Consider the following 22449-nt stretch of genomic DNA (forward strand, 5'->3'; position numbering starts at 1 on the left):
AGAACAGAGGGCTCATTAACCCCGTTCTAGTGATTAGTGTGGTTCCCAGTGGTGGAGTCCCCAGCGATCAGACATTTATCAACTTTCCTACGGATAGGTGATTAATGTCTACTGTGGTAATTCCCCATTTAAGGTGGCAGCCCCTTTTTTTAAATCTGGCATGTGTAAATTTATGTTGGAATAACTTGGTAATGCTTTTACTCATCCAAGTGATTCTGAGACACTTTAATTTATACTATAGTTTGGTGGTATATTTTGGTCAATACTTTTTGTGTTTGAGAAAAATTCCAAAATGTACCAAAAATGTGGTACAAAGTGCAGTTTTGAAAACTTACAATTTTCCGATTCTAAAAGACGACAGTCATACCACACAAATTCTAAATAAAACACATTTACCATATGTCTTTATTATGTAGGCAGCAATTTTTCAAATTTTCAAGAAAACTTCTAAAACCTATCTTTTAAGCATCACTTCCGCTCTGAAGTGGCTTTCAAGTGCCCAAAACTAACCTCCATTGCAAAACACTGCACATGGAAAACTAGCGCACGCACAGTCGACTGCGCTATTGATTCCGTCAAAAAAAACGGAACCCTTTCACAACGGTGACAAACGGAAACCATTAGCAAAAGTATCCATCACCATTGAGGTCAATGGTGATGCAAACAGAATTTAAGGTTTCCGTTTGCCTTTCCATTGAGGGGTTCTCCCGACAGAAAGCTCCAACGGAACCCCTCAACGGAAAGCAACGCTGATGTGAACAGGCCCTTAACCACATTAGTAAGTGGCATCTAATACAGTTTTTTACACATTTTGAAAAAACCATGCCTGCCATGATTGTATGACTAATAGACTATGCTACAGTCTCGTCCCAATAAGACTGCTGGTCTGCTGGTACCGTAACAGGCCGTGGAGTGTGCTCAACATTTGCCTATATACACATCAGATGTCAGTAAGGGAACTGTTAGGAAGGCATTAGGCATATTAAGGGTTCAATTCTGGAGTCCATTGTTTCATAAATTTTTAACCTGGTGTACCGTTGCGCAGCTTAGATATTTAATGGCATAACTTGTCCCCTTTCTTCACAGATACTGGCAGAATTTAAGCCCCCCTTTAAAATGTTCTAGGAATTAGTCAACTGATATACACTTCTTCAGGGTGTAAGTCTGTGCAAACTTCGCACTGAAATGCTCTACGAGGGACCTAATCTTAAATTAATGGTCGCAACCTAGGTCATCTCAGGGTGGGCACTGCGTCTTATTATAATCTAGGAATCTAAGTTGTCTCAAAACGTGTCCTAGTCATGGCCTGGCCACACGGTACGTCGAAGTGTTGGGCAAGATGTTCATGTTCCAGTAGGTACCTCATGGATGGCTTCTTCAATAGCCCTATATTCATCAACACGCACAGAGTTTCATCATCTCCGCTTATTTGTACTCACTGTAAAATCCTTTTCTCTGTTTCATTGGAGGACACAGCACCATGGGTATATGCCCTTGCCAATAGGAGGCTGACTAACTAGGGGAAAAAAAAAAAAAACACGACACACACCAACTTGAATTATTCAGGACCAAAAAAAGCCAGCTGAAAAGGAGGATCCTTGCCCTTGGATTGATGAGATTCTTTGAGCGCATATCTTATACAGTTAGAAATGGTGGCCTTGGATGCCTGCATGCCCGCCAGCGGACTAATCAAATAACGAAACCGAAGGTCTGTAGGATTCAATATAAATCAGATAGATACTTACAGCCCTGATGACAGTTTGTGAAGCGGACGCTCCCAAAGAGAGGGAGCTGGACAAAACGAGGAAAGAACAACGTCCACACTGACGTGAAATGAGAAAACTACTTTGGGGAAAAATGGAGGTGCAGGTCGTACTACCACTTTATCCTGGTGCAGAATAAGGAAAGGAGATAAACAGGAAAGTGCCGCCAGCTCCAATACCCACCGAATGGAGGTAATAGTCACAATAAAGGATACCTTCCAGGAAAGGATCCTCGAAGATCCCTTACGTAGGGGGTCCAATGGGGAGGATTAAAGAGTAATCGGAACAAGGTTAAGAGCTACTGGTCACAGAGAACTACCCCAGTAGAAAGCTCTTACAATCGAGAAGCCAAAGTATGCTGGAACACAATGGAGAGAAGGAAAAAAAAAAAAAGTGTTCTTTAAAAGGGGTGTCAACCCCAGTACTTTCTTTAACCCCTTCAGGACTGAGCCTGTTTTGTCCTTGTGGACACAGCCATTTTTTTCAAATCTGACATGTGTCACTTTATGTGGTAATAAATTGGGAATGCTTTTACCTATCCAAGCGATTCTGAGATTGTTTTCTCGTGACATATTGTACTGTATGTTAGTGGAAAAATTTGATCAATAAATTCAGTATTTGTTTGTGAAAATCACAAAATTTTAGAGAAAATTTGCAAAAATTTGAATTTTTCTAAATTTAAATGTATCTGCTTGAAAGACAGATAGTAATACTGCACAAAATAGTTACTAATTAACATTTCCCATGTGTCTACTTTATGTTGGCATCGTTTTTTGAACGTCCTTTTTTTTTTCTAGGACGATACAAGGCTTAGAACTTTAGCAACAATTTCTCACATTTTCAACAAAATTTCCAAACCCTATTTTTCTAGGTACCAGTTCAAGTCTGAAGTGGCTTTGAGGGCCTTATATATTAGAAACCCCCAAAAATCACCCAATTTTAAAAACTGCATCGCTCAAAGTATTCAATACAGCATTTAGAAAGTTTCTTAACCCTTAGGTGTTTCACAGGAATTAAGGCAAAGTAGAGGGGAAATTTACAAATTTATTTTTTGGGTCGGAAAATCCCTTTTAATTCATTTTTTTCTGTAACACAAAAGGTTTTACCAGAGAAAAGCAACTCAATATTTATTGGCCAGATACTGCAGTTTTTAGAAATATCCCACATGTGGTCCTAGTCTGGTAATGGACTGAAGCACAGACCTCAGAAGCACCTAGAGGATTTTGGGGCCTCCATTTTATTAGAATATATTTTAGGCACCATGTCAGGTTTGAAGAGGTCTTGTAGTGCCAAAACAGTGGAAACACCCACAAAAATACACCATTTGGCAAACTACACCCCTCAAGGAATTCATCAAGGGGTATAGTGAGCATTTTAACTCCACAGGTTTTTTTGCTGAATTTAGTGTAATTAGTCCGTAAAAATGAAAATCGAATTTTTTTTCATTAATACTTAGAAATGATATCTTTTTTACAAGGAAAAAAGAAGAAAAAGCGTCCCAAGATTTGTAAAGCAATTTCTCCTGATTACGGCAATACCCCATATGTGGTAATAAACGGCTGTTTGGACACACAACGGGGCTCAGAAGGGAAGGAGTGCTATTTGGCTTTTGGAGCTCAAGTTTACTTAAATTGGTTTTCAGGTGTCATGTCGCATTTGCAAAGCCCCTGAGGGACCAAAAGAGCGGAAACACCCCAGATGTGACCCCATTTTGGAAACTACAGCCCTAAAAAGGATTTGTCTAGGGGTATAGTGAGCATTTTGATCCCATTTTGATTTTTTGTTGAATTTAGTGTAATTAGGCCGTCAAAACTACTATTGTTTTTTATTCTTTTTATTTTACGGAATTCATCGTGCGCTATAAATGACATATTTAATTCTGTAGGTCGATGCGATTACGGCGATACCATGTGTATATATGTTTTTTATATTTTACGGTGTTTGTACGATAAAATCACGGTTTTAAAAAAATTATTTCGTTTTGTGTCGCCATATTCTAAGAGCCACAAATTTTTTATTTTTCTATCAGGAAAGCTATGTGAGGGCTTGTTTTTTGCAGAACAAACTGTAGTTTTTATTGGTACAATTTTTGGGTACATGCGACTTTTTGATCCCTATTTATGCAATTATTTAGGAGCCGAAGTGACTAAAAATAGTGAATCCAGTAAAGTTTTTTTTATTCATCTTTTTATGGTGGTCACCATGCGGGATAAATTACATTATATTTTTAGAGTTCAGGCCGTTACGGATGCGGCGATACCAATTATGCATAGTTAATTATTATTTTTTTCTAATAATAAAGGACTTTATAAGGGAAAAAAGGTGAATTTTTAATTTTATTATTTTGACATTTTACTTTTGTAAATTTTTTTACTTTTTTCTTTTAGTCCCATTAGGACTTGAAGATCCAATTGCTGGATCGTTGTTATAATACCCTGCAATACTTATGTATTGCAGGGTATTATACCTGTCAGTTTCACACTGACAGGAGGCATATTAATCGCCTTCAATAGATGGCAGACCGGAAGCCTTTGTTAAAGAGGCTCTGTCACCAGATTTTGCAACCCCTATCTCCTATTGCAGCAGATCGGCGCTGCAATGTAGATAAGAGTAACGTTTTTGTTTTTTTTAAAACGAGCATTTTTGGCCAAGTTATGACCATTTTTATATTTATGTAAATGAGGCTTTCTAAAGTACAACTGGGCGTGTTTAAAGTTAAAGTACAACTGGGCGTGTATTGTGTGTGCTAAATCTGGGCGTGTTTACTTCTTTTACTAGCTGGGCGTTGTGAAGAGAAGTATCATCCACTTCTCTTCACAACGCCCAGCTTCTGGCAGTGCAGACACACAGCGTGTTCTCGAGAGATCACGCTGTGACGTCACTCACTTCCTGCCCCAGGTCCTGCATCGTGTCGGACGAGCGAGGACACATCGGCACCAGAGGCTACAGTTGATTCTGCAGCAGCATCGGCGTTTGCAGGTAAGTCGATGTAGCTACTTACCTGCAAACGCTGCGCATTTGTCTGTGCGCATGCGTGGTCGGGTCTCAGTGGCTCGGCGTTGAGGTCTCGCAGTGATTCACTTCGGCACGCGCGACAGAACATATCCAGGCTCTTATTGGCCTGAGAAGTCAGCTGGTCTCTCGACCTATCATACTTAAGAAGTCTAATTTGTACAACTCAGAACACCCCTTGAAAAAGCAATCACGCGAAAAGCGCGTTGGGGTTTTTCTCCATACCTGGGAGCCACATGGGTTAGTAACCTATCTAGCTTTACCACTAAATTGATGTTTTGTCATGCTATTTGCCTGGTTATTCGTATACGTAGATGATGTTTTGCATAGGCTATGCCTACTATTCGGTCCTCTGAATAATCACTAAATGGGTGTTGACTAAGACTCAACTGTAGTCACTACTACCTCTGTTATCCCCCATTACTTTTTACAACGACACATTATATTGGGGATACTAACAAAATGTTTTGGACATGAATAGATATATACTCTGTTAGCCTTTGTAGTCACTACCTCTGCTATCCCCCATTACTGTTTACAACGACACACTATATCGGGGATACTAATAAAATGTTTTGGACATGAATAGATATATACTCTGTTAGCCTTTGCCGTACTATACTAATGAATTTACTCTAGAGCAAAATGATGACAACCTTCTTTGGGAACTTTCCCAGTTATATGCACATATAAAATATTATCGTGGCTCCATATTGTCTCCTACTGCGGAGATATGCAGTGATTTGGTTTGTAGTCTGTATTTTAACCATGTATTTTTGTATTGTCCAATAAAATTTGTAATTTTCTATACAATTGGCTTTTTATGGTTCAATAGTATTTGACTCCTTTTTCTCGTGTATATATTACATGTCCAACTATGACAGCCAGGTGATTGACTTCTGCATGGACCTTTTGACCCTTGTTCTGAAAGAGAACTATTTTCAGTTTCAGGATTGTTTTTTCCTACAAGTGCAAAGTACAGCATTGGGGTCCAGTGTGGGCACCCCCATACGCAAATTGCTATATGGCCAATTTTGAAGAGGATTTAGTTTATTCAAATAACCTGTTTCAAACTAATTCGTAAGTCTGGAAGAGATATATCGATAATGTCTTTTGCATATGAGGGGGGGGGGGGCACATTGGACTCCCTTCTTGCCTTTCACACTTACCTTAAGAGCATCTGGCAGGAGCTGCAGTTCACCGAACACTATGACACATTTAAAATAGATTTTTTAGATACCACAGTCATCAAGGATGAAAATGGTTTCACAAATAAATCTATAGAGAGAAACCCAACAGATAAAATGTAACAAATTATTTCTAAGAGTTGTCACCCTACAGCCACCAAGAAATCCTTTCCTATCTCGCAATTTCAATGTATTTACCGTATAGTTACGGCTAATTATACCAAAATGTTACGCCTTGAATTCATAATATGTTCAGATGCAGAGGACATTCACAACAGGTTTTGGAAGAATGTAGGCATCCCAAGAGAAATTAGATCCAAAAAGGATACCCTTTGTTCACTCTTTCCATCCTTTATAAAATACACAAAATAATTTGCCAACATTGGCCTATCTTACAGAAGGGCTATCCCACAGTAGAAACCTTTAGACAACCCTTTTTACCTTGCTTTCGTGATCCTCAAAATTTACGAGACAAATTGGTACGTGACGATGAGGGTTTCAAAACGGTGATTTCTCGCCAACAATTCTTGAAAACTAAGAAAATGGGCACTTTCCCATGTTTACATTGTGCTCAATGCACAACGGTCACAAAGGGAGATAAGGTGTTTCATCCATTATCAGGTAAAGGGTATCCCATTAAGGGTTACTTCACAATCGATTCTTCATACGTGGTTTATGCTGTGAAATGTCCCTGCAGTCTCGTGTATGTTGGGGAGACCACCCAGCATATACGGGACCGCATTTCACAACATAAATCAACTATCAGATGTAAAAAGTTGTTGCTGCCATTGCCCCAACATTTTCATAAATTGGGCCATAATATATCCCAATTAAAGTCTCAAGTATTGGAACAAGTATCTGTTTCTGGCAGAGGTGGCGACCATAGGAAGAAATTAAAAATTAGGGAAGCCTTCTGGATCCATACAATGCAGACTTTGGAACACAGAGGTTTAAACAGAGAACATGACTTACATAGCTTTTATTTGAATTATGTTCGTCGTGGTACTGTGAGCTGCAGCTCCCATAGAATTCATAAACTCGTGGGCCAGTGATTCTGATTGATTTATTATAAATAATTCCATTCCTTATGATATCGAGGTTGTCCGATAATATGATGTTATTTTCATATATTCAATAGGTACGCTAAGGACTTGCTTCCATTTAATCTTGGAGGATGCCCCATCATCTTGCCGCATTGTCGGGAATGCCATAAATCTTGTTTTATTCTATTAAGCGTAATATAGTCAGTCACGTATTTACATTCGGTTTCCATCATGTGATCTACAAGGCACAGATGTCTCGATTATATATAGATGATGAAATGATGGGTCCACATTATGACATTGCGTGTCAGCAACGTCAAGGATCACCCTTAAATACACGCTGTATACACCTTGATTTGGCACCATTTACTACAGCAACGGATGTTGCGTATGAGAGCGATTTACACAGTCTTAGGGGGGATTCACACGAACGTGTATTCGGTCCGTGCGGGCCGCGTGGTTTTCACGCGCCACGCACAGACCAATACAAGTCTATGGGGCAGTACAGACAGTCCGTGCTTTTTGCGCAGCGTTTGTCAGCTGCGCAAAAAACGCGACATGTTCAATATCTCCGCGTATTTCGCGCATCACGCACCCATTGAAGTCAATGGGTGCGTGAAAACCACGCAGGTCGCACGGAAGCACTTCCGTGCGAACCGACTGAAACAGCGCACCAGCTGTCAAAAGGATGAATGTAAACAGAAAAGCACCACGTGCTTTTCTGTTTCCAAATGGAGTGTCTTTTTAGATGAGCGAACCCGGACAACCGAACCGAACGTCACCGAGTTCGGCCGAACTCGTTTTGGCCGAACCCGGCAAAAAAATTTCCGGTACGCGACGTCAGGAGATAGTCACTGTCCAGGGTGCTGAAAGAGTTAAACTGTTTCAGCACCATGGACAGTGACTTCCGATCCCAATATACATGAACCTGTAAAAAAAAAACGAAGTTCTGACTTACCGATAACTCCCGGCTTCTTCCTCCAGTCTGACCTCCCGGGATGACAATTCAGTCCAAGTGACAGCTCCAGCCAATCACAGGCCAAGCACAGGCTGCAGCGGTCACATGGACTGCCGCGTCATCCAGGGAGGTGGGGCCCGATGTCAAGAGAGGCGCGTCACCAAGGACGCGTCACCAAGGCAACGGCCGGGAGGGAAGTTCTCGGTAAGTACGAACTTTTTCTTTTTTTTTTAACAGGTTGCTGTATATTGTGTTCGGCATTCACTGTCGAGGGTGCTGAAAGAGTTACTGCCGATCAGTTAGCTCTTTCAGCACATTGGACAGTGACGGGCGTCGACTAGCCTCATCTCTATGATGGCGGCTGCGCGAAAATCACGCAGCCGCGCATCATACACGGATGACACACGCAGCTGTCAAATGGTTTTTGCGCACGCAAAACGCTGCGTTGTTTGCGAGCGCTAAAACGCAACGTTCGTCTGAATCTGCCCTTAAATGCTTGTTTTGTACATTTAGTTCCCGTGCAATCCGGTAAGATGTCTTTCGCTTTTTCATTTAGCATATATACTATGGGACATCCTCCTTGACCAAGTTTCTTAAATGTTAGTCTCAAATAGAGACTAGGACATATATATTAGTTTGTATTTTCACTTCATGTAACTTAACCACGTGCAGACCGCCCATAGACTATAAACATCCGGGCGGTCCGCAATTAAATCTGCAGGGCCGTTCCAGAATGTCCTGCAGAGCAACAGTTTTTTTCTGCCATGTGGCGGCATCACGGAGCTCTGCCCAGAGACCAATCAGCGTAGTTTCTAGGCATGTGATTGTGTAATTGTGACAAGCTGTCACAATGATCACAATACTATCCGCGACGGCAGCGCTTCCCCATAAACGTGCACCTCCCCAGTCCCCACCCCCTCGTGACAGGGAGGGGGAATAGTAATAGTACTAATAAAACACACACACTTTCTTTTTTAACTCCAATAAATATCTGTGCATCTATCTATCTATCTGTGCCTCCATCTATCTGTGCCTCCATCTATCTGTGCCTCCATCTATCTGTGCCTCCATCTATCTGTGCCTCCATCTATCTGTGCCTCCATCTATCTGTGCCTCCATCTATCTGTGCCTCCATCTATCTGTGCCTCCATCTATCTGTGCATCCATCTATCTGTGCATCTATCTATCTGTGCATCTATCTATCTGTGCATCTATCTGTCTGTGCATCTATCTGTGCATCTATCTATCTGTGCATCTATCTATCTATCTGTGCATCTATCTGTGCATCTATCTATTCCAAAGCGAGAAGAAAAATGAAATCCCCTTTCGTGGAGCCGTTCCTCTGTAAATAACCTTGGAGGTTTCCTCAAATTTCCATATGATGAGATCGAATGGTAAAGAAAGGTAGGTAGTCCGTAGTATATATTTTTTTTTTTTAAATTAATTTAACCCCTTCATGACCAGCCTATTTTAAATCTTAATGACCAAGGTATTTTTTACATTGTCGCATTCCAAGTGCTATAACTTTTTTATTTTTGCGTCTACATAGCTGTATAAGGTCTTGTTTTTTGCGGGACAAGTTGTATTTTTTTTAATAGCACCATTTTGAGGTACATATTAGATTAACTTTTATGAACTTTTTTTTTGTGGGGGGATATAGTAAAAATCCCAGAAATTTCGCCAGTCTTTTTCGCGTCCTAAATCTACGCCGTTTACCGTCTGGGCAGCTATCTATCGAACTCTCTCATATATATTGATATATAGTATAGTTTAAGGCTGTGGCTACACGGCGACTTTGGCCACGACACAAGTCGCACGGCCAAAGATCACTATGTTCCGTAGCGTACATTGCAAGTAATGAAAGTGAATGTGGTCGCGGTAATTTTGCATAACAAAGCTATTTTTGGGACATGTGTCATGGCCAAAGTCATTGTGTAGCCCCAGTCTAGAACTAGATTATATATCAATATATATAAGAAAGACAGATATGAGATAGATGCGCAAATCGATAGATAGACAGATAGATAGATGCACAGATAAATATAAAAGATACTATAATCATCTAAATTGCGATTTTTTTCGTTATACAAATAAAGATTATTATTATTTCTATCTACCTATCTCTTTATCTATATCTTTCATATCATATGTACATACTGTATATGGAAGTAGGTCATATATAGATGTACAGTTTTAGGCCCCATGAACACAGCCGTAATTTTTATCTGCAATTACGGACAGTAATTGCGGATCAAAGTATGGACCCATACATTTCTATTGCCCATGGACGCTTTCCCATATATTTACGGGAAGGTGTCCGGGCCGTAGAGAGGACTTGCAAAGGACATGTCCTAAGAGTCATTTTAGGGGTGTGGACGGTCTTTTGGCACTTCACAACATCTGTAATGGTCGTATGGTGTCAGTAAAACAGCTTTGGAAAATTTGCTCTCCAAAAGCCAGTTTTCGCACCCTTCATTGTAAGCTCCGCCTTGCGCCCAGCATGTAAGAAATGCGGACACGTTTAGTATTGCTGAAGTGGGCAGAAGTTGCCAAATATGTATTCAGGTGTGTTTATCCAGTGTCATTCCCCAGATGTCAAAAAAACATCTAAATTCACATTTACTTTTTTTTCCTTTTAACATTTTTCAAAATGTAAAATATATCTATTATTTTTTTACACCATATGGAAGCCCAACATGTTCTGAAAAAAACAAGACCAAATTCATGTAGGTTGGAAGAGTAATAGAAGAACAATTTGCTTTTAAATTGGTACATGGCTAAAACTTGAAAATAGGCCTGGTCAGGGGGGGGGGGGGGGGTAAAGCCTCTGGTCAGGAAGTGGTTAAGAGAGAATGTACTTTGGCCATTACTCTTAATATAGTGTGGCGGTTTGTCACAGTTATTATTGTCTGTATACTATAATTGATTCACAACTTTAGTACTATACATACGCCTATATGTCGTTAGAATCTAGAAAGATAATTACTAATGTACCATGGTGATATTTGCCCTAGTCCCCTCTATCCTCATTTTGCTTATAGAGTTCCCACATAAAAACGCTGATTTTCATATGACCGTATGGATTTTGTTGTATTATTATAATTTCTTTTGTTCTGTTTTGTATAGAATTATCTGATGAAGACCTGTGTAGGCCGAAAACGTTTATAAGTGGATTGCAAAATAAAAATGCCATAGACAGAGAGGCCGAATCGGTCTCCAGTGGCCTGGGGTAAGGATTTAGCCCATTTGGTTGTACCACTGTTGCCGGCTCCCATCACCAAAAGCGGCAATGGAAAAGTTAAAACTATGCCCCTAGGACATGTGGGGCATTCGATTGCCTCCCCTCACAAGCGCCATATATAATATTAATAAAGATAACACGGATAGGTCTGTCAGGGTGGGGTGGTGACAAACTGAAAGGAGAGACAGAGGGGAAAAGAGAAAGCAGCTATGGCTGGCTGTGCCAGTGGGGACACAGCACCAATAGTCTGCTGGAGGCATGGCAAGGAAGAACAGCAGAAAGACAATTAGAATATATCTCCAAAGGAAGGAAATAAGACTGGAAAGATCTAATACTCACCTGTCAGTCTTCAGGTGCATTCAGTAAACCTTGTACACAAATCAGCAGGGTTACCAGAAACAGAGTACAGAAGACTGGGGTACAGCGGCGAAGGAAAAAAAACTGTGCAATTAAACAAGGCAGGTAAGTTTGACTAAAGTGGCAGCACAACGCTCACGACAACCCTGTATAGAAGTGACTAGAATACAGAGGTCTGAGCCCTGTCTACTTCACCACCTGTAGAGAAAAAAAATAATATGCAACAGACTTGCTAATCAGGCCATGATTGCCTTCTAGCCGGAAGCGGAAGAGCCAACACGTTCTACCCAGTATCAGCCTGCCAGTGGCAAGCGCATATACCCATGGTGATGTGGTCCCCAGCGATACTGATAAGAAATATCTACAGATGCATAAATTATACAAGTACAAAACCTTTTTTTTTTTTTTTACAAACTTCCCTGACCCCAGCTACAAAATGTTTCTTTTTTTTTTGTTTTTTTTAAACCGTCTAAGTACAAAGTAAAATTGGTCCTGAAGGTTGTTCACTAATCAGCAGAATGTGGATCACTGATCAGCTTAAAGATCACTGAGGGGTAGCAAGGAAGTGGATGGGGGTGTAAGGAGGGATGTGGGTAACAAGCACAATTAGGCAGGAAAAAAAATAATGCAAAAAAAAGACTGCCATGTGGATGCCTGTAACCACACTAAACACACACATAGCCACAGACGTTCAGAGTGGGTGCTTATGGGAAACCCGACATATGACGTCACAGAGTTGAAAATGGTCAGTCAGAATTGACTAATCCCAGATATTACCGATACAGGACCACTGCAATTGGTCCATGGGCAATGAGACAGCAGCCATCACAGCTTTGCCACCATGTAATATGACAAGGTGACAAGTTAACACGGCATCGTACGGTTACGGATCTTCTCCCAACTCGCACCCCATTGCAAAGTAATAGTACGGAATTGTACGTCAGAGGGCGGGGATTAAATATATTTTTGAAAATGTGTAACCGTGGGGGGCTTATGATGCAGTTGCTCAAGAGTACTGGTGCCTAAGGGGTCCCAAAAGTCCCTCTGCGACATAAGACAATACTATAAAATGGCATAAAATAGTTGAGGACAGATTTAGAATTGAAGCCCAGAAACCTCAAGTTACACTTCTGCATATACACACACATTACTACTTAGCTCTTATAATTTAACATAAAAGGGAAAGATGTCTCACCGTTATTCTCCTACGCTGTTGCGCATTGCAGCCTCTTCCCGTAGAGCTGCCATGGCAAGTCGTAAGTGTTCTTTCAACTGGTCAATCTCACGCTCTGACCGAGACTTGATGTTATTAAGCTCTACATAAATATCTTTATATTTTTCTGATGCACACAGTTTATCCTAGAAAGGGTTGAAATGGAAAATTTTAGAATCAGTTTTTCTTCATAGTTTTCTTCATGTGTTGAGAAGATTTTAATCAGAATTTAAAAAAATAAAAATAAAATTGGCAATAGATCAGTAACTAGAGCAATAACCAAAGATTGGGAATTATGTTTTACATACAGATATATTAGTATTTTTTGTTGTAGGCTGTGGCTGACTATTTAAAAATTGACAACAGGAAGTGCAGATAGTGGTTGCCACCTTTGCATTAGTTTCTGAGAAAATATTGATAAACTATAAAATGTTGTACTGTTCAATAAAATCACAAAGTGACAGTTTCTCAGAAGCTAATGCAAAAGCAACTAAAATGGCCACCACAGGACAGAAAAATGCAAATATCTATAAGTATAAAAAACAATTACCAAACTCTTACTACTGATGTAACCTTTGATTTAGGAGTATATGGCCAATTTTACATTTTGGATGTTAATACTCTTCAATAGATACACAGTCAACAAGGAGCAGACAATTACATCTTGAGGAACATTAATAAAAGGTGAAAAAGTCCTGCTGAAAGGGAGAAAAGACTGAAGCTGGTCATACATATGGGAATCCAAACCAAATCTTGTGTGAATGACCAGCTTAAAGTGTTCCTACACTTGTGATCTCCCACACGACCCGACATTGGGCGTAGAGACACACTACTGCACGCTGGGCGTTACAGTTGCCGAAGCAAACAAACGAAGCCTGGAGATTATCTTAAACCCATGCATAATACTCTCCGGGCATGAAGGTACATGTTAAAGGGGTTGTCCGGGCATGGAATGATTTTTCATATTAATGACCTATCCACAGGATGGACATCAGCATATAATTGGTGGGTGTCCAACACCTGGACCTCACAACAATCAGCTCCTCTGGCTACTGGATGTTATGCAGTGTTCAGGGCCGGAAGGAGGTGACTCTGTACACTACATAGACTGTGGAAACTTCACACTAGACCGCAAGCAACTTGGATTGATGCCTCTCCACTCTTCCTCCAGACTCTGGGACCTTAATTTCAAAATGAAAAGCAAAATTTACTTTCATCTGAAAACATGACTTTGGACCACTGAGCAATAGACCAGACCTTTTTCTCCTTAGCCCAGGTAAGACGCTTCTGACGTTGTCTCAATGAATGCGACAGTTGTAGCCCATGTCCTGGATACGTCTGTGTGTGGTGGCTCTTGAAGCACCGACTCGAACTGCAGTCAACTCCTTGACTGTCTTCTGGATAACTGTCAAGTCAGCAGTCTTCCCCATGATTGCATAGCCTACTGAACCAGACTGTAAGGCCCCATGCACACAACCAGATAAAATCACCGTAATATTGCTACGGATGGTGTCCGTGCCGTAGACCCATGCCGGGAATTACGGAGCACATCCACATCCTACTTCTCTTATTTTACCGGCCATGCTCCCATACTTTGTATGCGAGCACAGCCCGAAAATGCAGCCTGCGGCCATCCGTGCCCGCAATCGCAACGTAATGTATAACAATATAACAATTAGTCGTCTTCTCTCCAACGTCAACATGGATTGCGGAGAGTGAAGAGGTTTGAAGGGCTCTTGTGGTGCCAAAACTGTGGAAATCCCCCAAAAGTGACCCCATTTGGGAAACTAGACCCCTAAAGGAAATTATCTATGGGTATAGTGAGCATTTTGACCCCACAGGTTTACTGCAGAAATGATTGGAAGTGAAAAATTAAAATTTACATTCTTTCAAAGCAATGTAGGTTTAGCAATTTTTTTCTCATTTCCACAAGGACTAAAGGAGAAAAAGAACCGCCACATTTGTAAAGCAATTTCTCCCGATTAAAAAAACACCCCACATGTAGTCCTAAATGGCTGTTTGGACACACGGCAGGCCTTAGAAGGGAAAGAGCGCCATTTGGCTTTTGGAGCTCAAATTTAGCAGGAATGGATTGCGGAGGCCATGTCACATTTGCAAAGCCCCTGAAGGGACAAAACAGTGGAAACCTCCCACAAGTGACTCCATTTTGGAAACTACACCCGTCAAGGTATGCACCTAGGGGAGTAGTAAGCATTTTGACCCCACAGGGGTTTTATAGATTTTATTAGAATTGGGCAGTGAAAATGTAAAAAAAAATATCCTTTTTCTTCAATAAGACATAGCTTTAGCTCAAACTTTTTCATTTTCTCAATAAATAAAGGAAAAAAAGAATCACAACGTTTGTGAAGCAATTTCTCCTGAGTGGATTGGTTTCTGGTCGCTATGTCGCATTTGCAAAGCCCCTGTGGGACCAAAACAGTGGAAACCTCCCACAAGTGACCCCATTTTGGAAACTACACCCCTCAAGGTATTCACCTAGGGGTGTAGCGAGCATTTTAACCCCGCACGTGTTTTGCAGAAATTAGTGTGCACTTGATGTTGCAGAGTGAAAATTTTATTTTTTCCATAGATATGCCAATATGTGGTGCACAGCTTGTGCCACCATAACAAGACAGCTCTCTAATTACTATTCAGTGTTTCCCGGTTTTAGAAACACCCTACATGTGGCCTAATCTTTTGCCTGGACTATCAACAGGGCTTAAGATTGAGAGAGTACCATGCGAAATTGAGGCCTAATTTGGCAATTTACACAGTATTGGTTCACAATTGCAGAGGCTCTGATGTGAAATAATAAAAGAAACCGATAAGTGACGCCATTTTGGAAACTGCACCCTCAAGGCATTTATTAAGAGGTCTAGTGAGCATTTTCCCCCCCACAGGTCTTTTCCATAAATGTCTTGGTGCAAAGTAAAAATTTAAATTTTTCCCTAGATGTGACATTTCAGTGGGAAATATGTCGTGCCCACCTTATGCCACTGGAGACACGCACCCCAAAAATTGTTAAAAGGCTTCTCCCAGGTATGAACTGTTTGGGCACGCTGTAGGGCTCAGAAGGGAAGGAGCGCCATTTAGCTTTTGGAGCGTGGATTTTGCTTGGTAGTAGTTTAGTTTGAAGTTTTACTGGTATTTCAGTTTATAATGTGGGGGCATATGTAAGCTGGGCAGAGTATATCAGGAGCATAGTCAGGTGGTATAATAATGGGGTAAACAATAAAATAATCCATAAATATTTGTTAAGCTGTGAAGCAATCCATTCTGCACAGGCCGATGTCGAACTGATAAACGGTGTCCTTACTTATCTCTCATTTGGTCCACACTCCGCACCTTTGCAGTTTGAGGAATTTTGAGGGAAGTGTCGTCCTGGTATAATACGGGCACCCACGCTTCCAGCAGATATATTTGAGTACTCCCCTTCCTGGTTACCTAATTTTAGGGCCTTGATAAATAGCCACTTGAAACAGGAGAAATGTTCCCCTCAGTCCGGCACAACTGCATGTTTTTCTTTCCTGACTTATTGGAGCCTTAACTAATTTTATTTTATCATAGATGTAGTGGTATGATGGCTGTTTTTTTGCGGGACGAGCTGTAGTTATTATTGGTACTATTTTGGGGTACATGTGACTTTTTGATCACTTTGTATCCTATTTTTTTGGAGGCAACGTAATCAAAAAGCAGCAATTCTGCCATAGTTTTTTTGATACAGCGTTCACCACGCATCATAAGTTACATGTTATCTTCATTCTGCGGGTCAGTACGATTCCGGCAATTCCTAATTTATAGCACTTTTTTATGTTTTATAACTTTTTGCACACTAAAATTACTTTTGTAAAAAGAACGCATTTTTTCTTTTGCCAAGTCGTAAGAGCCATTACTTTTTAAATTTTGTGTCAATGGAGCTGTATGAGGGATTGTTTTTTGCGAGACGAGCTGTAGTTTTTATAGGTAACGTTTTTGGATACATGCGACTTTTTGATCACTATTTATTTCACTTTTTGGAAGACAAAGTGACCAAAAAAAAAGCAATTATGGCATTATTTTTTAGGTTGTTTTTTACGGCGTTCACTGCGAGGGACAAACATAATATTTTTATAGTTCAGGTCGTTACGGACACGGCGATACCAAATATTTGTGTTTTTATTTTTTTTTTTCAATAATAAAGGACTGAAGGGAAAAAGGGCGATCGTATTTCATGTTATTACTTGAAACTTTTATTTTTACTTTTCTTTAGTCCCACTAGAGGACTTGAAGGTCCAACTGTTTGATTGATGTTCTAATACATTGCACTACCTATGTAGTGCAATGTATTAGAACGGTCACTTATTTACTGACAGCAAGCCGATCAGGCTCCGTAATGGCAGACAGGAGGTCATTGTTAGGCCTCCTGTTGCCATAGCAGCAGTTGGCAGCCTTGCCATCGGATGGCAGGCTGCCGATTTGCTACAAACCACTTTGATGCAGCGATCGCATTGGATCGCTGCATCGAAGGGGTTAATGGCAGGAATCTGAGCTAGCTCCGGTTCCTGCCGATACATCGGGGTGTCCGCTGTAACATACAGCGGACACACACTGCTGATGATGCCGGCTCAGCTCCTGAGCCGGAAGCTGAGCCAGCGCCATCTTGCCGATGGTACCGGAAGCCATTTAGGCCCCTGCCGCTGAGCGGGGCTTAGGAGGCTTCCGTTGCTGGCAGACCGGGAGGTAAGCTTTAGGCCTCCGATCGCCTATGCAGCCACGGCAACCCAGCGATCACGTTGCTGGGGTGCCGGTGGCTAAAAACTCCTCACATTCTGCGATCTCTTTTGAACGCGGCATCTGAGGGGTTAATCGCCAGATCGGATGCTAGCTCCGGCCGATACCTCAGGTTGCCAGCTGTAACATACACAAGCACCCTGAATACAGACCTCAGACGGGACCCCTAAATACAGACCCCAGACCTGACCCCCTACACTAATAATGAGCCCAGACCGGACTTCCTTAATAAAGACCCCCGAAACTAATACAAACCCCTAAATACAGACCCCATAAACTAATACAGACCCCAAACCGGACCCCTAAATACAGACCCCAGACCAGACCCCCTAAATACAGCCCCCGGAGCAGACCCCCTAAATACAGACCCCAGACCTCAAATTAATACAGACCCCCTACCGACCCCAGACTCCTTAAACACAGACCCCTAAATATACAGATCCTAAACCACTTAAATTGATAGACACCAGGCCAGACCCCCTAAATACACACCCCTTAAACTAGTACAGACACCAAACCTCCTAAATACAACCCCCAAACCAGGCCCCCTAAATACAGACCCCACACCAGACCCCTTAAATACAGACCCCATAAACGAATCAATCCCTGCAGTGGTTTCAGACGTAATTCGGGCCGTTTACGCCTCGTATTACGCCTGAAAAACGGCACATTGCCTCCAAACATCTGCCCATTACTTGCAATGGGATTTACGGTGTTCTGTTCCCACAAGGCTTAATTTTACGCGTCGCTGTCAAAATACGGAGTGTAAAAAGACGCCCGTGAATAAGAAGTGCAGGTTACTTCTTTGGACGTTTTTGGAGGCGTTTTTCATGGATTCCATTGAAAAACAGCTCCAATAACGGCCGTAAAATACGCCGTGAAAAACGAGAGTTGTTACAAAAACGTCTGAAAATCAGGAGCCGTTTTCGCTTGAAAACAGCTCCGTATTTTCAGAAGACTTTTGCTAATCGTGTGAACATACCCGAATACTTACATAGCATCTCTCAGTCTTCTCAGTGGAGTTTTGCCGTTGCTGATGCTCAAGGCCCTGCGGTCATGTGACCAGCAGGTCTCTAAGCAGTAGTGAGAACTTCAGCGATAAGGTCATTTGACCTATCTAAAGGTACTTTTGCAGGACATACACAATGCAAAATCGTGACAAAACTACAATGTACTTTGGGCGTCCAATGCCTCCACCCCCCCTGAAGGTAGCACCTCCAACCCCCCCCCCGTAGATAGCACCTCCACCGCGCCCCCCCCCCCCCCCGTAGACAGCACTTCAACCACCCCTGTAGATAGCACCACCTAAGCTCCGTCTAGGAACAGAATCCCCGGCCAGAGAGCTCTGACCAGGAATTGCGTTCCTACATAGTTGACATTTGGAAAAAAAAAATTCGGGGACATGTCGGGTAGGTTCACACGCTTACTAAAAAAACGCTGAAAATACGGAGCTATTTTCAAGGGAAAACAGCTCCTGATTTTCAGCCGTTTTTTTTTAGCAACTCGCGGTTTTACGCAGCGCTTTTTACGGCCGTTTTTACAGCTGTTGAAAAATGAGTCAATGAAAAACAGCTCAAGAAGTGACATGCAGGGGGCGTGGCTTGGACATGGCGCTGACCAGACGTGCTGCTTGAGAGCTCTGTTCCTGCACTTCCATAACCCGCTCATAAGCATATTATAAGACACACTTGAACCTACCTAATGCTCAGGAAATCTAAGGCAACCACGGGGACTCCATACTGTACGAGGCAGATGTCTTCAGCCGGCTCCATTCAGCGATTTCTCACCGACGCTGCTGCCGGGCCGTCTTCCAAGATGGCGCCGCTGGAGGGGAGACGAACTGGACCAGGATTCCCGCTTGCAGGGGAGTCTTCTTCGGGAGTTGCCGCTGCAGCATCAGGTACCGACAGTACCCCCTCTCCGGTCTCTGGCTCCCAGGGTTCGTTTCCTTCCCTGCTGGCGTGGGTAGAGATGGGCCCTTCTGGAACTGTCATGGCGCTTCCCGCACCGTCCTGCTCGCCACGTGGTGTCAGTCATGGCGCCCGGGTCTCTCATTCCTCATCCTCTGGCATGCTGGGGTCTGCGTCTCCTCGGGATCTGGATCTTCATTCCTCCCCCCACATTAATGGCTCTGCTAGCATGGGAGATGATTTACAGGGCCTGAGACAACAGCTCGCCTCATTGCCCACTAAACAGGACATGGAGCGTTATGTGAATCGTCTTGAGATGACATATAAATCTGAGATACAGGCTCTTACGACTAATGTCTCTCAATTGTCCGATCAAGTTCAGCGCATAGAAGGCAATGTTTTCTCTGTTACACAGCAGCAAGTCTCTCATGCAGAACGGCTGGATCAGCACTCCCAGCAGATTCATGCTCTATTTAACCTGGCTGAAGATCATGAGAATCGGAATCGCCGTAACAACATTCGGCTCCGGGGCATTCCTGAGGATATATCTTCGGGGCAACTCATACCCGTCCTACAGTCTTTGTTTAACTCCCTGCTGGAGCTTGATAGGGCTCACAGGACTCTCGGCCCTCGTAACCCGGATCATGATAAGCCTAGAGATGTGCTATGCCGTGTCCATTTTTTCTCTCTGAAGGAGCAGATCATGAGGAAGGCCCGAGACAAAGGAGAGGTCTTATTACAAGGGGTCAAGATCCAGTTGTTATCCGATTTGTCCAAGATGACCCTGGACAAACGCCGAGTGCTTCGTCCTTTGCTGGATGTGCTGAGAGAGCATGAGATCTCCTATTCCAGGGGGTCACCCCTTCCAGCTACAGGTCCGCAGGGATGGGACATTGTTGAGTGTTCGAGACCCAGGGGAGGTCCCGGACTTCTGTGCTGCCCTCCAGGTGCCGAGAGTTTCCCTGCCTGATTGGCCGTATGCCCCTCTACCATCACAGCGCTCAAGGCCGTGCCGGCGTGGTCGTTCTCCCGCTTCTCCTATGGGTCGTCCTGGTGGGCGACGTGCTGATCCGCTGTGATTTCGTATGGAGGTTTCTTTGTCAGCCAGCAGTCGGCCTAGGCCGGTTAAGTTCAATTGTTATTGGTTATATCTTGGGAGGCGAAGGTCTGATGGGTGTCATATAATGCCCAGTTATGCCGGTACTTTCGCCCTAGGTAGGGGCTGCAGGTGTTCAGATTGATCAGTTACCCTGGATTAATTAATGTTCTTCAGCTGCCAGTACTACTGCACCATGTATGTTATGTGATTATCTACGGTGTTACTAATTACATGCCTGTGCATTCATGCGGTAACTGTATAGATTTCCGGGAATGTATTGTTATGCTGGCATCTCTGTTTTGATCCTGACCAAATGTCGGCCATTATTTCACTTTCTCGTGATATTGAGCTAATTGCCTTAAGGTTCTTTCCATTCATGTGTTGGTTCTAAGATGTGTGATATTTGCACTGGGTTGGGGGGTGCGGGGCACTGGCTAGTCCTTGTCCTGACACTTTTCCTCTTAGGGACTCACTGGTTATATCCGGTGCACTCTTGATTGTTTCTCCTTGAGTAGCTCAAGGGGTGGGTGATTATTTCACCTGTCTGTTTGTCTATGTTGTTGTCTCTCCCTTCCTTGTTTGTCCTGTTGTTGTTCGTCACGCCTCTACTCTGTACATTGCTCTACGAGCTCCTTTAGGGAGAGGTGGCAATGGCACAATTGAAGATTTGTACCTTTAATGCTAGGGGGCTTAATGTCCCAGAAAAACGCTCACAAATTTTATACAACATGCATAAAGAGCGGGTACATATTTTGTTCCTGCAAGAAACTCACTTTCAGATGGGCCATACGCCACAGTTCACGAATCGATATTTTCCGGCCTGGTTCCACAGTACCAACCCGGAATCTAAGTCCAAGGGTGCCAGTATATGTATTCATAAGTCACTCTCACATAAAATTCTTGACGTTCTGGTTGACCCGGATGGTCGATATGTTTTTCTCAAGCTATCCATACGTAATAAGATCTTTACACTTGTTAATATGTACATCCCCAATAGGGACCAGGCACGAGTAGGCCGATTGTATTTAAGGAAACTGGAAGAGTTCACTGAGGGCGTTCTAATTGTTGGAGGTGATTTTAATCTGACTTTTGATTCCAGACTTGACACCTCTTCGGGCAGGTCTGTGGTTCCTAAGTCGCATTTGGGGGCACTGAAAAATGTGATGCATTCCATGCAGTTGACTGACGTGTGGAGGATTCTACACCCTCAGGTAAGAGAATACACTTATTTCTCCCCACTGCATAACATGTACAGTAGGATAGACGCTTTTTTGATTAGCCACCACTTGCTTACCTGGCACCCTACTTCTGACGTGGGCCCTATGATTTGGTCGGACCATGCACCTGTGTTTCTGACCCTTACATTTCCTAATTCATTACCTAATTTCCAATCCTGGAAACTTAATGACAACTTGTTGCGGGATGCAGTATGCGTGGCGGCCATTAAAGATTCACTTACCGGTTTCTTTGAGGTTCATGAACATGAAGCTACTCCCTTGCCACTCCAGTGGGAGGCACTGAAGTGTGTCATTCGAGGGGTACTGATACAACATTGGACGCGGTTGAAGCGCGAAAAGGGGTTTGCTATTGCACGTCTCTTGATTCAGATACGGGATTTGGAATCCTGTCATAAACGGGTTCCATCCTCACAGATTTTTGCAGAGCTCACTACAGCGAGAGAATCCTTGCGTTGTTTGATAGATCAGTCGCATGCTCGGTTCAGGGATCGGATGCGCAAGCACTCATATGAATATGCAGATAAATGCGGCAGGTCTCTGGCGCGGATACTGCATCCCCGTACACAAGCGTCATATATCCCTAAAGTTTCATCTCCCTCGGGCGTTGAGGTTAATGACCCGGTTGGTATTACGGACTGCTTTAAACACTATTACGCGG

At 42.7% G+C, this 22449-nt stretch overlaps 1 protein-coding gene across 2 annotated transcripts in view; it reads right to left on the minus strand.

Annotated features, from left to right (window-relative positions):
- TRIOBP (TRIO and F-actin binding protein) overlaps positions 1 to 22449 on the minus strand; it is a 412380-nt gene that overhangs the window by 10280 nt on the left and 379651 nt on the right. For both annotated transcript variants that reach the window (XM_075833639.1, XM_075833638.1), the window contains exon 16: positions 12757 to 12920. In XM_075833639.1, coding sequence (XP_075689754.1) covers positions 12759 to 12920 — 162 coding nt within the window. In that variant the 3' untranslated portion in view covers positions 12757 to 12758. The remainder of the gene's footprint in view (positions 1 to 12756; positions 12921 to 22449) is intronic.

Source organism: Rhinoderma darwinii, chromosome 7, assembly GCF_050947455.1.
Source record: "Rhinoderma darwinii isolate aRhiDar2 chromosome 7, aRhiDar2.hap1, whole genome shotgun sequence".
Classification (NCBI taxonomy): domain Eukaryota; kingdom Metazoa; phylum Chordata; class Amphibia; order Anura; family Rhinodermatidae; genus Rhinoderma; species Rhinoderma darwinii.